The sequence below is a fragment of the Zeugodacus cucurbitae genome, chromosome 6 (genome assembly GCF_028554725.1).
Source record: "Zeugodacus cucurbitae isolate PBARC_wt_2022May chromosome 6, idZeuCucr1.2, whole genome shotgun sequence".
NCBI classification, from domain to species: Eukaryota; Metazoa; Arthropoda; class Insecta; order Diptera; family Tephritidae; genus Zeugodacus; species Zeugodacus cucurbitae.
In genome coordinates, this window is record NC_071671.1 from 3,389,639 (window position 1) to 3,409,498 (window position 19,860).

General features: G+C 32.5%; 1 protein-coding gene across 7 annotated transcripts in view; it reads right to left on the reverse strand.

Annotated features, from left to right (window-relative positions):
- Window positions 1-19,860, reverse strand: part of Pld1_1 (phospholipase D2) — a 51,618-nt gene that overhangs the window by 28,674 nt on the left and 3,084 nt on the right. The window contains exons 1-2 of one of the 7 annotated variants that reach the window (XM_054233305.1): window positions 6,145-6,274; window positions 3,003-3,189 (exon numbers count right to left, since the gene is read on the reverse strand). The exons of 1 other annotated variant lie outside the window; for it this stretch is intronic. In XM_054233305.1, coding sequence (XP_054089280.1) covers window positions 3,003-3,096 — 94 coding nt within the window. In that variant the 5' untranslated portion in view covers window positions 3,097-3,189; window positions 6,145-6,274. Of the gene's footprint in view, window positions 1-3,002; window positions 3,190-5,709; window positions 6,275-15,033; window positions 16,119-17,821; window positions 17,859-19,160; window positions 19,489-19,860 lie in introns of those variants that run through there. 5 more of the 7 variants (XM_054233306.1, XM_054233304.1, XM_011182506.3 and 2 more) reach the window with 5 other exon arrangements.

The following is a 19,860-nucleotide window of genomic DNA, read 5'->3' on the forward strand; positions in this document are numbered from 1 at the left end:
ACACCAAATTTCGTGAAGATACCACCTCAAATGCGGAAATTTTCCACACAAGCCATTGATTCCGATCGTTCAGTTTGTATGGCAGCTATATGATATAGTGGTCCGATATCGGCAGTTCCGACAAATGAGCAGCTTCTTGAAGAGAAAATAACATCTGCACAACTTCAAAACGATATCTTAAAAACTGAAAGACTAGTTCGTATATACAGACGGACAGACAGACGGACATGGCTAAATCGACTCAGCTCAACATACTGATCATTTATATATATACTTTATAGGGCCTCCGACGCTTCCTTCTGGGTGTTACAAACTTCGTGACAAACTTAATATACCCTGTTCAGGGTATAAAAATAGAGATTCCTTGCAGAGTCCTCCCACTGGAGATTTGTGTATAATTTTTCTCGAAGACTTTCATCTTAAGCATGCATCTCCTTATTTATCTCAGCTCCATCCATCGCGAATCAGCCTTAAAACATAAATTATATTAAAATCTGCAGTAAATGTTGTTCAGGTATGGTAACAAAAGCTGTTTTATAGATCCTACATCCCTACATCCTAAGTTGAAACAATTGAAGTCCAAGTGAAGATCCCGGGCGATTGTAGTAGCTTGCAAAAAGGCTCATTTACGGACGAGTCAGTTTATGAAATTGACTTAAATAAAACCATTTTTTCCTTACTAAAGTAACTTCGCTTTCAAACAACAATTATGCAATACCTATTGTCCGATGCCAACGACCAATATTTGCTAACCTTCTACCATTGACTTCAGGGTTTTTTTTATACTGACAGTGTGAATAACTTTTTATAAATAACCAATATATACATATGTTTATAAATAAGACAATGTCTTTCATTATTGTACTAAATTAGCGATAACCATAAAGTATTGTGCCTTCTTTCAACAAACGATACAGTCAAAGGCATATAAATAGTTCCGATTATGTACATAATGGTTTCAATGTTTCGTAACTCAACAACTAGTACATTTTATATAATAAAATAAAAAGTTGTCTATTCAAGTGTATTACACAAGTACGAAGGCTTATAGAATCATACACTTGAGACTGTTTAGAATATTTCAGATAACTTTAAATTTAGAACTACAAAAAATTATTATTTTTTGCTTTTAATTAAGCAGTTGTCTTATCTGCGTCGCGCATTCTTCAGTTATTTTTAGTGTTATTAGTTTATTTATCTTACAAAAAGCACCGTTAAGTGTGTATCATATCTGATAAGTGCGCGCAAATAAGTGTCTACTTTTAAAATTAAAAAGTATCCGATAAGACTAAAGTAAATTGCGACACGTAGCAATTAGAAATTAGTGTTGGACATATTTGTTTTTTTTTTTTACTTTTTCTGATACCTTATAATGTGCAAAAGCTCTCAAGTGAATCATATTATAAAATACCTAAGCATATTAAGTACTTATATAAACATCAAAAGTCATTTGTTTTAATCTTCAATCCAGTACTCAAGTTCTGTGGGGAATTTTTGAATAAAGACAAAGGTATTTTTTTAATGCATTATACTATTATTGTTTTCCAAATCAGGTATTCTAAAAATTCAACGCCTTGAGTCTATGACTGTATATGTTATAAGCGCCTAAATGTAGGCAATATTTTTGTTAGTACAATATTTTCCAAAAATTTGCTTCGAAAGTCCAAAGACATTAGGTTGTGTTCTAATATATATAATATATGGTATCAGCGCCTAAATGTAGGCAATATTTTTACAAAATTTTTGTTGTCACAATATTTTCCAAAAACTTCATTAAAGAGCCTTAAGATATTAGGTTTGTGACATTAAAAATAATTTTTTGGTATCAGCGCCTAATATTTTTGTTGAGCCAATATTTTTATTTTTCAAAAACTTCGTTAGAAAGTCTAAAGACATTAGGTTGTGTTCTAAACGATCAACGCCTTAAGTGTGTGATTTTGATAAAATATGGTATCAGCTCCTAAATGTAGGCAATATTTTTTAGAATTTTTTGTTGAGACAATATTTTTATTTTTCAAAAACTTCATTAAAAGGCTTAAGACCTTTATTATGCTGTGTTCTAGAAAGTCAACGCGTTTAGTGAGTGACTTTGACAAGATATGGTACCAGCGCCTAAATGAAGGCAATATTTTTGTTGAGGCAATATTTAAAAAAAATTTCCGAAAACCTTTTTTTCAAATATATTTTCATTCACTTACTGCCCCACCCTTTATTCACTATGCCTTCCAACTACTGCTGACCATATGTAATTTCTGCATGCGGCCTACAAAGCGCTGACTAACTTCAAGTGACTCAACCTCTAATTGTATGTCACTGGTTTGCGATTTGTATGCGTACTTGGCTGTAAATAACCGTAAACTCTTGCCACTTATAGTTAGTTTTAATTCTGTAATGTATGACCAAATGAACGTTCTTAGCTGCTCAAGGCTTATTTAACGCGAAATTTTTAAACTACAGTAACTTAAATATGTGTTTTACGGTAATTTCCCAAACACATGCGTAAAAAAGCAATTTAATGAATAATTAAGCATTAATGAAATGCCTTTGAGAGCACTGACGAAGCTGTGTAAAAATAAGTGAGTTTTAATCTCATAATGATGGAAAGAATAAATGATTGGAGAATATTATATTCAAGTCTCGGTATGAATTTGAAATTAGACTTTAATTAAAAAACAAAAAACTAAAAATAAGAAGCATATATAGCAAAAAAAAATTGAAAACTAAAAAAAATTTAATTAAAAAATTTCTAAAAATTAAAAAAAAAAACTTAAAATTAAAAAAAAAAAAAATTAATAAAAAAATGGTTTTTTAATTAAAAAATTTTAATTAAAATTATTTTTTTCATTATTTATGATTTTAAACATATTTCTTTATTGGTTTTCAATATTGTTTTTACTATTTTCATATATATTTTTTATTATTTACAATTTCAAAACAATTTTTATTTCCTTTTGTTATTAACTTCTACATACTACAATCAATTTTTCTGCTCACTCATTTACCTATATTGGCAATCAGCTGTGAGATGCTGCGTCTGTGTCGTCGCAATTCATTCATACGACTTGCATCGATTTCCTCCGTCTCGGCAGACATCATGTCGTGTGTTAGTGTTAATTTTGTATATGTGTTGTATTTTTGTTGTTGTTCTTATCTTTCCATATAATTATTTATTCTTTTTTATTTATTAATCTATAGAAATTTTAATGGACAATTTTCATATTATTTTTTCACTAAAAAAATTCGATATTTTTTTAAATTTTTTTTTCAAATTTTTCTTACTAAATTTAATATTTAAACTTGTAAATTTCTTTAATATATTTATATAATTTTAGCTTGTAACTTTGCTCTTTCATTCAATTACGCTTGAATTTTACTTCTGTTTGACTTTTTCATCATTTAATAATTTTCACTACGCTTAGAACACACACGTGCTCGACTGCTTGTCTCAGAAGACAAACACAAAGAGCAAATATTGGCGATTGTGAGCGTACAAATACAGACAAATAAATGGCTGCTGCTGTGCAACAAGTGACTGCGTCGAAGGCAAAATTACAGGCATACAGTGGGTGGTAAAAAAATGTGACACTTTTTTTTATTTTGAAAATTTTATCAAAAATATGAAAAAAAATTTATCAAATTAAATTTTTTATATATATTTTTTTTTATAAGATATATATAATACAGTGGATGGCAAAAATATGTGGAATATTTTTACAATTTTGAAAATTTCAGCAAAAATTGGAAAAAAAATAATTTTTTATTAAAAAATTGGAAAAAAAAATAATAATTTTTTATTAAAAAATTGGAAAAAATAAATAATTTTTTATTAATTTTAATATATTATGAATTTTAATTAATAAAAAAATATGTGGAATATTTGTTTAAATTTTGAAAATTTCAGCAAAAATTAAAAAAAAATATCATTTATATAATTTTATAATTTATATAATTTTATATATTTTTTTAATTTTAATTTTTTTTTATTAAGAAATAATAATTTTTATTTTTTTATTAAAAAATAATAAATTTGTTTTTTTAATCAAAAATTTTTTTTCATTTCATTTTTTTGAATAAATTTTTTAATATAAATTAACCAATTCTAATTTACCATAAAGCTGAAAAATTTTTATCTCCAGACTATTATGGCACACTGTAGGCGCGTAGTATAAGTTTATTCAAGAAAAAAAAGCGTGTTGAGAAGATAAGAAACTTTATTTGAATTTAAATTAAGTACCATCACTGCAGTAGAATAAGCACAGAGGGGGTCGTAGACAACAAACAAAATATTTTTAGAATAAAAAAAAAGTAATAATGCGTTATAAATTGTACATTAAAACTAAATTTCGTTAATATTTTTAAATTTCTATTTATTTTCCGAAATTTACGAAATTGAAAGAAAAAATATTTTAAAATTTTCACAAATAATCTTAACAAGCCTAAATAGCAAAAATTATTATTTTTTAAATATTTTTTCTAATTTTTTTTTATTTTTTCAAAAGCAACACCCTTTATGCATGCATTTAACTCGACCGGAAATTTCTAAAATCAACACAACAGCTGTTTAATTTATTCCACACGTTTCACTGCGCAACGAATTTCTCTTTTTATTTAAATTAATTTCATTTGATTGTTTACAGTTGCTGCAGCAGAACGTGCCGAAACTCGCTTTGTTTCAATTATTTTGACTTAAAACATGGAATAAATTCAATTTTTTGGACCACAAACTGACTATAAGCCATAACAGCCGAACTCGTTTATGCGTAATTTTGCAGAAAACGCTTTTATTATTGTTGTTGTTTTTTTTTGTGTCAAACAACACGTTTATGATGTCAGCTGTTTAGAATTTTTCAAATTTTAATGGTAAACTCTAATAGCGCTTTTGGGTACAAAACTAGTCACAAATTGGTCACTTAACTCGACTTAAGCGGTTATATGCTGTGTGCGCACGAAATATTTATGCATATTCATAACAGATACTGTTTATTATTGCCAGTTATATTCATATAACTCTCTTGTATTTAATTTTGTCTTCATCATTTTGCGCTTATTATACTATTTCCTTTGTTTACTCATGCTTTATTGTTTATTTTTGTGCTAAGAAATAAGCAAGAAATAATGCAATTAATATTTCACTCTACATTTTTTGCTTTGTGGCGTTGATTTCTTCCTCATAACTTTGGGGCAATTTTGCAATTAATTTTTTTTTTGTTTTTGTTCTTTTTCTCTTTCTCTTCTTCTCTTCATTTCGTTAATTTTTTTATATTTTTTTGCACTTTCTTCGCCACTTCTTTTTAGCTATTACTGCGCATTATTTATATTTTCACACAACTGTTTGCCGCTGCTCGCTGCAATTTCGTACACATTTCTTGGCTTTCAAGCCGCCAGCAACTTTCTTTTAATTGCCTGCTTGCTTGTTTAGACTGCGAAATTTCTTTGTTACACGACACACTGACACATTCGTAGCACAAAACGAGGAGTTCACTACCAGTTGATGAGTTGGTAAAAAAACGGATTAAAAAAATTTCTTAAAAAATGAGGCAAATCACCCGTGGCATGGCATGCTACTCAAAAAAAAAAAATAAAATAAAAATTATTTTTGTGGGCCTTCACATTGGCCCGAATCGCGAGCACACTAGCACAAGCAGGCATTAGCCCACTTTGAAGGTTGACAAATAATTTGGAATTTTTTTCAACCGTTTTGCCACATACTTTTCTGTTGGCGCCCGTGTGTGTGTGTGTGTGTAGCTCGTGCAATTAGCAATCGCACTCTTTTTGTTTTACAAGGAGTACACAGTTAACCGACCGACACTAAATCGAGCGTAAAGTGTACGAACGATCACCCCACGTTGGCACACAAGCGTTGACACTTTGGCACGCCCGCTACGCGATGTAAACGCCAGCGAGTAATTGTTATTACTAAATTACGGTGTTTAGTTACACATCCGCACCGTTGCACCGACTGCGAGCAACAGAGACGAGGTAGCGGACAAGAGAGAGGAAGAGTGAGGGAGAGAGTGAGAGAGAGAGAGACGCGTACACACACTCTACGCCAGCATTTACCAATTATTGCTTTATTTATTACACTACATCAACAATAACAACAAAAATTACAATAAAACAACAACAAAATCAACTACAATTTACAATTGAATTGTTGTTTTGCCCAAAAACAAAGACAAAAACACTTGACTAACTGGCCGTACCCAAACGCGTCGCTTAAGTGCCGTTGGAGCACACGAACCGCACACGTCAACGTTACTTTGGTTAATAATATTAACTAAACGCTTAAAAATGGTGAAAAGCGACAATGAGAGTCAAGAACAACAAAAACAACAGCACGCAGACACATGAAGTTGGCTGGCATTTGGCGAGTCAGCGAAGTGTGTGTGACCACACTCGTGTGTGTTAACGCGAAATGAAAACGGCCAACTGCTGCACTGAGCGCTCGAAGCTCGAGCTCGAAAAATGGCAAACGACGAAGACGGCGACGAGTGTTGAGTAAAGTGGATCAGCGCCCGAGGGCATACGAGGTGAAGGTCGGTGCGGTGTTGGTGCGTTGGCGTTGTTGTTGAAGCATTTTAGTGCCGGTGTTTGCCGACAATAGCGAGTTGGTAAAGCGAGCGACATACAATAACAACAACAAATACATTTAACGAAGTACTGCTTATAGCAATATCAACAGTTTGTTTAACAATAACAACAACAACAATAAGAGGGCAGTTGGTGCACTGATAACACAAAACGACAATGAATAGTGGCTTACAACAACAACTAAACGACGTTGTAAGGTAAAAAGTAACATATAGTACGAGTATCAAAATAATAATTGCAGCGGCTGGTAATAAAATTGTAAATAGCCATTGTAAAATCATGTGCAAGCAAAAATAAATAATAAAAAAAATTTAAAAAAATAAAATAAAAATGTTCTCACAACACGCTAACGGTTTTTATGTTAGTTAATTTTCACGTTTATTGTTGTAGTTGTTGTTGTTTTTGTTTCTGTTGTTTTTTCGCTCAGCTGCTTGCCTGGTTTCATTTCAGTAGTTTTACTGTTCTTCTAACTACACTTTGCCTTCTGTATCTGAAGTCATTCTTCTTGTTGTGTGTGTGTGTGTGAGTGTGTTTATAGCTTCTTTGCTGTTTCTAGTTTCATATTTATATTTAGACTTTCATTGCTTGTACCCAACACTTGAATGCGAGAAGTATTTTGCCTTTTTTATTTAAAAGCGGTTTGTAATAAGTAGGGTTAAGTTTTGAAGTTGATTTCAGCTGTTTGTAGTAGTACGAGATGTGTTCAAAAAATAACGGGAATTTTCATTAAAAAAATATATACATTCGTCTACATTAATTTTAGCGCCTTCAAAATAGTCCCCATTTGATATTATGCCAGTATAATATCAAACCTAAAACATTTCTCAAACTCGAATTTTTGGAATAGCCTTTGGCACTTTCAGCAATTTCACAAATGCTTGTAAAACGAAGGCCTTTTACGGTTCTCCTTATTTTTAGAAATAGGAAAAAGTCACTCCTGGACTCAAGTGAAATTTTAAAATTCCCGTTACTTTTTGAACATATCACGTATACAGTTATTTTAAGGCACGAAGTTAGTTTGAGGAGTTATACGGGTTTCGTGGATTCAAAAAAAAAACACATTTTTTTGTTTTTTGCTTATTAATTTCTACAACATCTCAAAAATATTATCCTAAATTTTCATGTCGAACTGAATAATAGTTTCGGAGGTACAGCCTTTGGAATGTGTGCGCTCCAAGTCAGGTACTATTGTTACTCAAAATTTTAAACGCGTTTTTCTCGGAACCGTGTTTACAAAGCCGGTTGTGAAATTTTCTCGAAAACTACTCAACCGATCTTGATGAAATTTTGAACAGGTGTTCGAGATACAATTTTTTTTTTTTTCAATTACAACTATTTTAAAAAATTTCAAGCAAATTTGGCCGAAATTTTTATTTTTTTGTAAAAATGTCTGCCGAAATTCCAATTTTCACTTTTCTGTCTTTCCTTCGTTCAAGCACGAGATTATGGTCTTACCTAAAACACTTTTTTTTTCATTTTGGATGATCCTGTCAGGAGTTATGCTGACAACGCGGACGCACCTTTTTTCCAAGGGGTCACCGGAAATGACGTCGCAATGAAGGAATTTTATTTTTTTTTTTTTTGAAAATTTCAGAAATTATTCTTTAAATATGTATCTATAAGACAGAAACAAGTTTGAAATAAATAATTAAAAAAAATAATTGAAAAATAATTAAAAAAATATATTGAAAATAGGCCATTTTTTACGCCACAAAACCCATGTAACCCCTTAAATCAAATCAAGCTAGCTGTACATACTTCTAACACACTTTGAACACTACTAAACTCATTTACTTTAAGAACTTAAAGCTTCTGCTGAAATTTGGGAAATTTTCCGTCATATGATGTATCTGAAGACCTCTACTTTCTATTTATTAGCTCCATTAGTTACATTTTCTATCGAAATTCCTCAAAGTTGTCTCGACTGTAACACAATATATCTGTCAGAAGGTCTTCAGCTAATTTTTATGCTATATAAGCCAGAAACTTCGAGCTAACTATCGAACATATTCTATCCGAAGAGTTCAATTTCGAAGGGAACTTTTACTTAGGTTAGGTAGAAACTTACTAAAAGTGCGTTAACTCACTAACGAAAAACATCAGAAACACGAAATTTTATAAAAGAAATAGCAGAAAGAAACTGCCCTGAATTTTTTTTTACAAAATGGAAAATGTGTGTGGCGTCGCTAACTTATGAGTCAAAAACCATATCTCGGGAACTACTCGACAGATTTCAATGAAACTCGGAACTTTTATTTAGGCTAAATAGTTTTCTATTTGTTCTACTTTCTGTAAACTATCGAACTATAACAAAATTCTGGAGCTAATTGTCGGTAAAAACTGTTATCAAATATTTTTGACCGAACCATATTGAACTCAGCGACACCTATAGGACAAGTAAAGTTTAAATTCGCAGTTTTTCGTTTCAACCCAGTTTATTTCAGTACCATATCACAGTAAACGTTGGGTACAAATCACGCGCACGGAAGCGAACGAACTTAGACTTTTGTACCTTTGTATGCTCATTACCGTTTACTTGTTACTCCTTATAGTCTCAATTTCTTTGCATCGGTTTTTCATTACTTTTGATTGTTTGTTTGCGTGTAATTAAAACTGAAACTCGCTAACGTGCTGTGGAGCTGGTTAATGCTGAAAACGGAAATGGCAAAGTAGCGCGCGTAGACAGCTTGGAAATAAAAGAAGAATGTGACGTCAGCGAAAAGCGAAAATTGACAAATAGCGTGCGTAAGGTAATAAAAATTCAAAAGCAACGGTTGGCAAGGTGAGTGAGTGTGAGTGTATGGTGTGACAGCAAAGAGTTTGAAGCGTCGATTTTAATATGTGTATTTAAGTGACACCCGTTATTTAATTAAAAACTAATAGAAATGTGGAAAATAATAATAATAAAAAAGTAATAAAAACTAGCTATACGCCAATTTTAAAACCTTTCTGCTCAAAGATATGCAAAGTCAACAACTCTTGCTGGCAAATAAAAAAAAATCTGTCGTCTAATGAAAAATCACTTGCACATGTTGAAAAAGCCATTAACGAAATTATTTTATGGCAGGTGGTGCCATAATATGCCATAACAACAAACTAAATAAAAGCAATCAAAACAACGCGCTTCACTACTTGAGTACATACATATGTATTTGTGTAGATATGGGGAGTCAGTATATAGTTGTGAGGGAAAATAGCGCACCTCAACAGCAAACAACGTTATCAGTAAATATTGACATTGAGCTATGTAAGTATGCGACAAAAACGTTGTTATTGCTATGTTTCACTTTGTCCATTGTTGTTCTTATTAGTGTGTCTAAACATTTCTTTGTCAACTTTTGAAGCCCATTGCCGACGCGCCTGTAGGTGGTAATGACGCGATTTCTACAATAAATGGGGTGTGAGGTGCTTCGTTTTGTTGTTTCTTTGGTGTAAAATATCAGACAGTCAAAGTTATTTATAACGGCAGCATAAGGGGATTTTATTTTTTTAAGAGAGTCAAAGCTTTTATGTTAATAATATCTTGTTAGGTCTGAAATATATTAATTTTAATAAAAGAAAATATATAAAAAAGTGATTTGACTACGCTTCTAATAATAATTCACGTATAATAGGTTTTTTTTGCAAATGAAACTAGTTGTTTTCCGACTAGTTGCTAACCAATTTGATTGCAGTACAAAATTTAAGAATAAAATATAATTGATAATAATTGATATTTTTGTCATTATAATTCATACCACGTTTAATAAAAACGTTTAATTTGAACTAGTTATTTTCGGACTAGTTGGTAACTAGTTCAAGATTTGATAATTGATAATACAGTGGAACTTCTCTAACTCGAATCACCATAATCCACAAAAAAACTTCGAGTTAGAGAAACTTCCGAGTTACAGAAGGTTATTTGTCTGAATTTTGACTTCTATTGCCAATTCAATAGTTCGAATTATGGAGAACTTCGAGTTAGAGCAGTTCGAGTTATGGAAGTTCAACTGTAATTACTATTTTTGCCATTATAATTCATACCACGATCAACAAAAACGTTTAATTTGAACTGGTTATTTTCGGACTAGTTGGTAACTAGTTTATACTGAATATCAGAAATAAACAGTACAACAATTTTGAGCACAATAAATCAGTGCTGCTTATTTTCTACAGCTATTAAAATATTTTTAAAACGAACTAGTACATTTTGCACTAGTTTTGAAACCAGTCAATCCAAAAAATTTTATTTTTGAAATACTTATAAAGGGTGATTTTTTAAGAGCTTGATAACTTTTTAAAAAAAAAAACGCATAAAATTTGCAAAATCTCATCGGTTCTTTATTTGAAACGTTAGATTGGTTCATGACATTTACTTTTTGAAGATAATTTCATTTAAATGTTGACCGCGGCTGCGTCTTAGGTGGTCCATTCGGAAAGTCCAATTTTGGGCAACTTTTTCGAGCATTTCGGCCGGAATAGCCCGAATTTCTTCGGAAATGTTGTCTTCCAAAGCTGGAATAGTTGCTGGCTTATTTCTGTAGACTTTAGACTTGACGTAGCCCCACAAAAAATAGTCTAAAGGCGTTAAATCGCATGATCTTGGTGGCCAACTTACGGGTCCATTTCTTGAGATGAATTGTTCTCCGAAGTTTTCCCTCAAAATGGCCATAGAATCGCGAGCTGTGTGGCATGTAGCGCCATCTTGTTGAAACCACATGTCAACCAAGTTCAGTTCTTCCATTTTTGGCAACAAAAAGTTTGTTAGCATCGAACGATAGCGATCGCCATTCACCGTAACGTTGCGTCCAACAGCATCTTTGAAAAAATACGGTCCAATGATTCCACCAGCGTACAAACCACACCAAACAGTGCATTTTTCGGGATGCATGGGCAGTTCTTGAACGGCTTCTGGTTGCTCTTCACCCCAAATGCGGCAATTTTGCTTATTTACGTAGCCATTCAACCAGAAATGAGCCTCATCGCTGAACAAAATTTGTCGATAAAAAAGCGGATTTCACATTTCGAACCGAACACTGATTTTGGTAATAAAATTCAATGATTTGCAAGCGTTGCTCGTTAGTAAGTCTATTCATGATGAAATGTCAAAGCATACTGAGCATCTTTCTCTTTGACACCATGTCTGAAATCCCACGTGATCTGTCAAATACTAATGCATGAAAATCCTAACCTCAAAAAAATCACCCGTTATACTGATGTATCCAATGATTTAGCCAAAGTCCCTGCAAAAACAATGTAACCAAGACTAGCGAAGTGATTATTAAGCAGCTTGCTACTGAGTGACTATGACGGAATTTTTGAGGGTCACATTTTTGGAATAATTTATCACAAGTAAAAAGTTTTTTTTATTTATGTATAATATGTACAATTGTGGGTGTGTTAGTTGGCACTACTTTAAATTGCATTTCAATACTTTGTACGACAAACACGTTGCGTGCAGACTTATGAACGTTAAGAGGTACAAGATACACTGAGAAGAATTAGTGGATATAATTAAAATGCAAAACTTAACTTAAGATTACTACTAACTTAACCTCACTTATTTATTTTTTATCAGCAAATACCAAAAAATACAAAAAAGCTTCCAAGTTAGAGAGACTTCCCAGTTACGAAAGATGATTTATATGACATTTGACTTCCATTGCCATTTCAAGAGTTCGAGTTATGGAAGTTCAACTGTATTTCAGTTTTACACTTGTTGGTTAGAGTTATTATAATAACGGTGATTTTATAAAGAATATAAAAAATAAAAAAATAAACTTTCTCTAGTGACCAGTTTCAATAACTCCCATAGTAACTGTAAACACTCTCGATTTTTTCCCTACTGGCCCTCTCAAAAACGTGACCACTATTGTATATCAGCTAAGCATAGAATGCAAACGACGCGAATAACAAATTAAATAAATAAATAAATGATGGCATTAATTCAGAGAGAAATCAACGAGTAGACGCTGAGTAAAGAGACAAATATGCGTGCATAAATAAATACAAAATTAATAAGCAAATAATGTGTAATGGCAGAAGAAGAAGAAAGAGCAAATAAAAGCTTATTTTATAAGGAAATAAACGTCAGCAAAGGGACTTATAAATAAAATCACCGAGAGGGTGGACTGGGTTAATGTCTGCTGGTTGTGGTTTTGATATTATTTTATATTTAAAAATATATCATTATTTATACATGTAGTTGAGTCAATTTTCAGGAGGTACATAATATGTACATATGTATATATATATTGATGGATTATATTATACGTCAAAATCTGAACAAATACTATTCACCGATTTTCGAAGTTAGCCTACAAAATCGAAATATTTGCCTTCGAAGTTCGAAAAAAAAGTATTTTGTTTAATTAATATTGATTACAGGATATAGTTACTAAAAAATTTTAAATATGGATCTACATTTTCCTCTTAATATAATTGTGTAGCTTATATGCAATATGCTATGAAGAGTCGAAGTTAGATATTCGAAAAAAAAATTAAAATTTTATATATTGAAAAATACTGGATTCCTTATAGCATCTGTCATATAATCCCGGAAAAAATTAGTTTGATGTTATACACAGCCGAGTGTTGTACAGTGTTAGATTATATATTTATATGCTTAAACAGATCTTGGAAATAGTTTTCATACCCTCGGAACATATTGTCAGAATATAATAGGCTTTTTCACATAACGCTTGTTTGTAGGCTAAGTTAAGAGGTTGATATTCCCGAATGATCCGACTTGGATAACTTGAAAACTTCGATATTTTGTGTAGCCAAAAACGTCTAAGTATGGATCGTACAGAACCTTGTATTTCGATGAAAATATTTGAGTCTGACAAACAATTTTCGAGGCCCCTTTTTGTCTTTTTAATTTCGCGGCTATGTATAAAGCGCTACATCTTTGAAATGTCTTGACATAACCTACAAAACGACGCTATGCATGATTATTTGGGATATTGCGTTCAACAGTTATAGACGTGAAAACATGGAGTCCGCTAACGCCGAAATTCGCGCTATTTTAAAGTTTTCCTTCGTTAAAGATAAATCTGCTAGAGAAACGTTCCGTGAGATTTATGGTGTTTTTGGGGATTGTGCTCTATCACTTCGAACTGCGGAGGAATGGTTTTGACGAATCAGAGCGGGTGAAATCGACACCATGGATAAGCCAGCCTGCGGAAGACCTGTGACGACGAATACCGATCAAATCATGGAAAACATCCAGTTAGACCGGCATATGGCATCTCGTGACATTGCCCAGGAGATGGTAGTTGGTCACCAAACAATTTTAAACCATATGCAGAAGGCTGGATACACAAAAATGCTTGATATTTGGGTGCCGCATGATTTGACACAAAAAAACCTTCTGGAGCGAATCAACGCCTGCGATATGTTGCTGAAACGGAACGAACTCGACCCATTTTTGAAGCGGATGGTAACTGGCGACGAAAAATGGAACACATACGACAATATCAAGCGAAAACGGTCGTGGTCGAAGGCCGGTGAATCGTCCCAAACAGTGGCCAAGTCGGGATTGAAGACCATGAAGGTTTTGCTGTGTATTTGGTAGGATTGGAAGGGAATCATCCCCTATGAGCTGCTCCTATACGGCCAGACACTTAATTCTACCATCTACTGCGAACAACTGGACCGCTTGAAGTAGGCGATTGACCAGAAGCGTCCAGAATCGGCCAACAGGAAGGGTGTAGTGTTCCACTAGGACAACGCCCGACCACACACTTCGTTGATAACTCGTCAGAAGCTACTTCAGCTTTGATGAGAGGTTTTATCGCATCCACCATATAGCCCGGACATAGCGCCAAGTGATTACCACTTGTTCCTGTTCACGGCGAACGGCCTTGGTGGTGTAAAGTTGAACTCAAAAGAGGCTTGTGAAAAGTGGCTGTCCGAATTCTTCACAAATAAAGAGGGGGCTTCTACGAGGGGGGTATTATGAAGTGGCCGTCTAGTTGGAAACAGTTTATCGAACGAACCGGCGCATATTTGAACTAAATACGATCACTGTAACACATTTTAAGAAGCATTGAATAAAGAGCAAAAAAGCGTAAGGGAGATATTTGACAAGCTGATATTTGATTGCACCCGTAATTAGCAATGACTTAGATGTTTCATAGTAAATTCGAAAATTTACATGCAACCGATTTATAATTATAAACCTAGATTATGTAAATTCGGTTTACACGATAAAAAAATTAAAATAAATCATGAGAAACAATCTATTTTATTTATCTGAGGCAAATTTCCCATTAAACTGCTTGCATACATATATGTAGCTTTTACTGGAAATATTACAGCTTCATTATAAATGCGTTTAGCGTGAAAAGCAATCAATACACAAGCTAATAATAATTACATATAATTTGCTATGAAAGTCAATAACAAAAAAAAAAGAAAATAATTGTTATAAAAGCCGTGTTTGGCCAAAGTACAACTTACATTAGAGACAGCTGATACAAAACAGGTAAATAATTCCAAATGCGAAATGTCTCACTGTGCCAATGCGCTCTTGTTGTTGAGTGTTGTTTGAGAGACGATTTGAGCGCTGTTTTATGGGAGAAGTGAAGTTGAGCGAAGTTGCGAAAAGCGGTTTTGAGCGCGATCAGCTTTTTTCTCGTGCACTAAGCAGTTTTCAGCAAAAATGTTTTTCTTTTGTATTAAACAACTTGTTGCTTATTTGCTTGTTTTGTGTTTTTTTGGAATTTAGAGCTTTTTGTGTTCAAGCAATTTGCCACATACTGGAAGTTGTGACACGACATGCGCTGCTTTCCAAATTTCACAAGGATTTTCTAAGTTCTTTTTTGGCGTTTAAACACTTTACTTTTGAAATATAAAATAATTTTAGATTTTTTATTCAACACCAGCACTTCAGACACTTTATTTGTTTCGCTTCAAAATCTGGCGTACATTGACACGACCGCACTTGAAATGTGCCAATAACAAAGAAAGCGCTTTCGAATATTATTTGCGTCACTTTCCGCACACCCTTGCAGCTATGTACATCAGTGTATGAATCACGCGCACACTTGCCACACTAACGCTTAGCACTGATATCGAATCACCAATGCAGCGTTTCAATCGTTTCAATTTTGAGCTTCACCTTCAACAGCAAAGCGCTACACTTGCAAACTGAATTTCTGCCAGTTAATAGCTTTTTTAACGCACTTCCACTACATATGTACATACACACTTCTGCGAGTCTTTGCCTTGACGTCAGACAAAAGCACGCCGTTTCGAACTTCACGCAAAAAGACAATATAACAACAACAACAACAGCAGTGTATAGTGAGTGAACCCTCAAATGTAAAAAAGCTGCGCCTTCGCATCAAACGAAGTTGTAACTCGTTGAGTTCACAAGTGACTGGGCGCACAGCTTCAGCTTGAGGTGTACACTCATGTGGTCGCACACAATTATGAAAATCTATACAAAACCGCTGCTCCACACATACGAGTATATACGAATATTTATGAGTTTGACTTGTGTGCCTGGAAGGCTGAGTGTTTTCGGTGGTTTGGCTGACCGCTGCAGCGGTTTGTTTACTCTTAAATGCGTGATTGACTTGCTCACGAACGAACGAACGACGGGATTGTCTCGAGTGACTGAATCGAATGAAGTAGCTGTATAGTTTGAACAGTATATGCTGAGTTATTTTTTCAAGCACCATAAATATGTATGTATGTATATTGAATACACGTGTGTGAGTGTAGATTTGAAGATATTGGAGCGAAAATGGATTTGTTAGAGATACGAACATATGTATGTGTATATTAAAGCAACAACAAATGGCAAGTGATCATTAGAAAAGATACATTTGTAGCACTAATGGCTATGACCCAGTAGGAAATTCTTTGGAGATATGACAGCTGTTATTTGGTACATACAAATGTGATTTTTTCCAATAATTATAAGATATATAAGAAAAGAAACCCACCCGCTATAAGTTCAAAAAAATCTCAAAATTTAACTTGGTCCTAGCTGAAAACTTATGTTCTAAAAGTATCTAAAATTCCAAAAATCGACTTCGAAAACTTTCACCAGAAGAACTCTGTGCTAAAAAGGTTTCCCAATAATTGTTGTACTAGAAAGAGTAATCAGAGAACAGGGGTTCTTGATGTTGATTGACAAATATTATTTATTTTAACTTGAAAGACCGATGTGGCTCGAAATATAATTAGATTGGACATCCCAAAATTCATAATTCCAAAATTTCCCAGAAATTTGCTACCAATTGCCTATTTGAATAAGTAAAAAAACAAATATAGTTGCACTTACCTAATTTGAATCACCCATAATCCACAAAAAAATATTCGAATTAGAGAGACTTCGAATTATGGAAGAAGATTGGAAATTCAAGAGTTCGAGTTATAGAAGTTCAAGTTATTGAAGTTCAACAGTATTTTGAATCGCAATTCATACCTTCAAGTATTCCTACAGGCCCTCAATCTATACTATTTTTGACACAAACGAATTTCAAAACGAGAAGACCCTGAATGTTAACATTGAAATGAACTCAGATGGAGAGCTCATTCAATTAAGCTTATGCAAACATACATATGTATGTTGAGATACGGATGTATATAAATAATATTGGAAAGACAAGAAGCGACAAAATATTCAAACGTTCTTTTGAAAAATTAGAAAATAGGCATAATGGAAGAATAGCGCACAAAAATGCTAAACGATTGTAGAACAACAAAATATGTTGATATTTATATACAGTTGAACTTCCATAACTCGAACTCTTGAATTGGCAATAGCGTTTAAAAATAAAATTCCATATAAATTCATTCCATAACTTGAACTTCTATAACTCGAAGTTCTCCATAACTCGAACACATTTTTGCTTCCGCCGCTTTCCAATAGATGTCTCTAGGGTCAAGCACTGGTCGATTAAACCGTTTTATATGGATCTTGGACATTTGTGTCAACATTAACCCAACAAAATATTTGTAGAGATCTGTTTGCATCCCAAACTTATTCTCAACTGAAAATGTCACTTTTGAGCCGAATTCTCGACATTTGCGGGAAAATTTGCTTTTCTTTTTTAATTCCAAGGCGTACGGTGAGGCCTTAAATTTAAAAAAAAAAACGTCGTAGACCTAATAAATTGCTAATAGATGATGATACTTTTCGACTAGGACATAACACAAAATTTAAACTTATACTATCGAGGCAGCATTTTAAAAGAGTTCCCTCTATATCGTCGAACAAAAAATATGTTATTACCTTGATGGATTGCATAAATCATGTGACAAAGGTCTGGGATACAGACATCAAGAGCCAAACAATAGTCTCTCTAACTGAAAGTTTTTTTGTGAATTACGTTGATTCGAGTTAGCGAAGTTCAACTGTATACTACATACATACATACATCCATTATGAACTTCTATAATTGTATTTATGAGAGTCGAATTTATAAAAGAGGCGTTTTTTATTATGTATGTATGTTTGTAAGTGCCTAGATAGCAGCGATTTTGAAGCTTTCTTGATTAGATTACGTTTTTATGAGATTTTACTGTCAGAAAAACTAAATACAAGTCAACTGCGATCATTTTTATTGTATTTATTTCATGTTACCGAAAGCCGATTTTATCATTTAATATTTGACGTCATCAGCGGAGGCAATCACACAATATTTTATAATACACTGATATCGTGTTTAATAAAAAATTATAAATTGAATTGGAATAAATTTTTTTTATATGCAACAAATGAGTGACTTAGGTTTTTGCAACTCATATCAACTGCCTCAGTGCTATTTTACATCTTTTATAGGGTCTTATCGACTAATTTTGTAGTTTCTAAGCTCACTTGTCACATGAACTTTATTAAAACAATAAAACTATTTTATTATAAATGTTTATAGGTAACTTTATATATGTATGTATGAATGTAAGTATGTACATTCTATTTCTAGCTAAGGCATTATGTTTGCCAGCACAACACTCATTTCCTATGCCGACTTTCGTGTTAAGAGACAATTTACCGATGTTTGCATTTATAGATACCCCTCTTTAATTAATTTTATTAGCTTTTTGCAAACTTTTTCTCGCACTTAATTCATAAAAAAAGTTACTTTATTGCTACAGTTTAGATTTGTATTGTCTGTTGATGTCTCTTTTCGCGCACCTTTTCGCATTGCAATTCGCCGGCTGGCTTTAGAAACACATATGTACATTCTTACATTTGTGTAAATAAATATACAAATTAGCTTTGACAGTAAATGTCATGTTGGAGCAATGCAATGGATACAGCATTGCCAGATTGAGACAAGAAGAGCTTAAAATTTTTAAATTTAAATGAAGCTTATAATTTGAGGTTATGAAATATTAATTAATATTACTATTTAAATGAAATAATTATAAATTACAAATTATAATTATTAATAATAAAATATTAAAAAAATACATTTTAAATATTTTTATCGCAGGAACTACAGTTTTGAGAGAAATTACTAAAATATTTTTTGGTTTAATAAGAATCCATGTATTTTTTATAAATAAAAAATTCAATCAAAGGCATAACTAAATTAAAAATTATTTCATTTTCATATCTGCTAACCCACCTTCTCGCTTTCTATAGCTGATTAAATACATATGGGAGACCAAATTCTTCCACAAGAACTTTCGGCTTCCTTCTGACTGCGTATATGACTTACAGCTTCAATATATAACAAAATTGTATCTCAAATGCCCGCTATACTGCTGACAATTACACAATGCTTAATAACAACGTATATTTTAACAGATTTCTCCCGAAAAAAAAAAATTTAATTTCGCCACTGCCACCACATACAATATTCAAGTAGCCCACCACGGCGTATGAGTCACGCGCAATTAGGTAATTATAAGCAAGTTTCACAAAAATTAATAATTTCGTATGCAATTTATGGCAACAGCAAAATAAGACTAACAAAGTGTAGCATAAATTATACAGTTATAACGCTGTCAAGTAGGGGCACGGTATGGAAAAGTACGTGTGTAATCAGATATGAAATTGATAGTGATTTTGCTGTCTTATCTATTTGTTGTATAGAAGATACAGTGGGGAAAAATACTAACTAGATAAAATAAAATAAAATAAAATAAAAAATAATATAAATTAAATTAAATTAAATAGAATAAACTAAAGTAAAATAAAATAAATAAAATAAAATAAAAGAAAATACAATAAATACAATAAATAAAATAATATAAAATTAAATTAAATTAAATAAACTAAAATAAAATAAATAAACTAAAATAAAATAAATTAAAATAAATAAA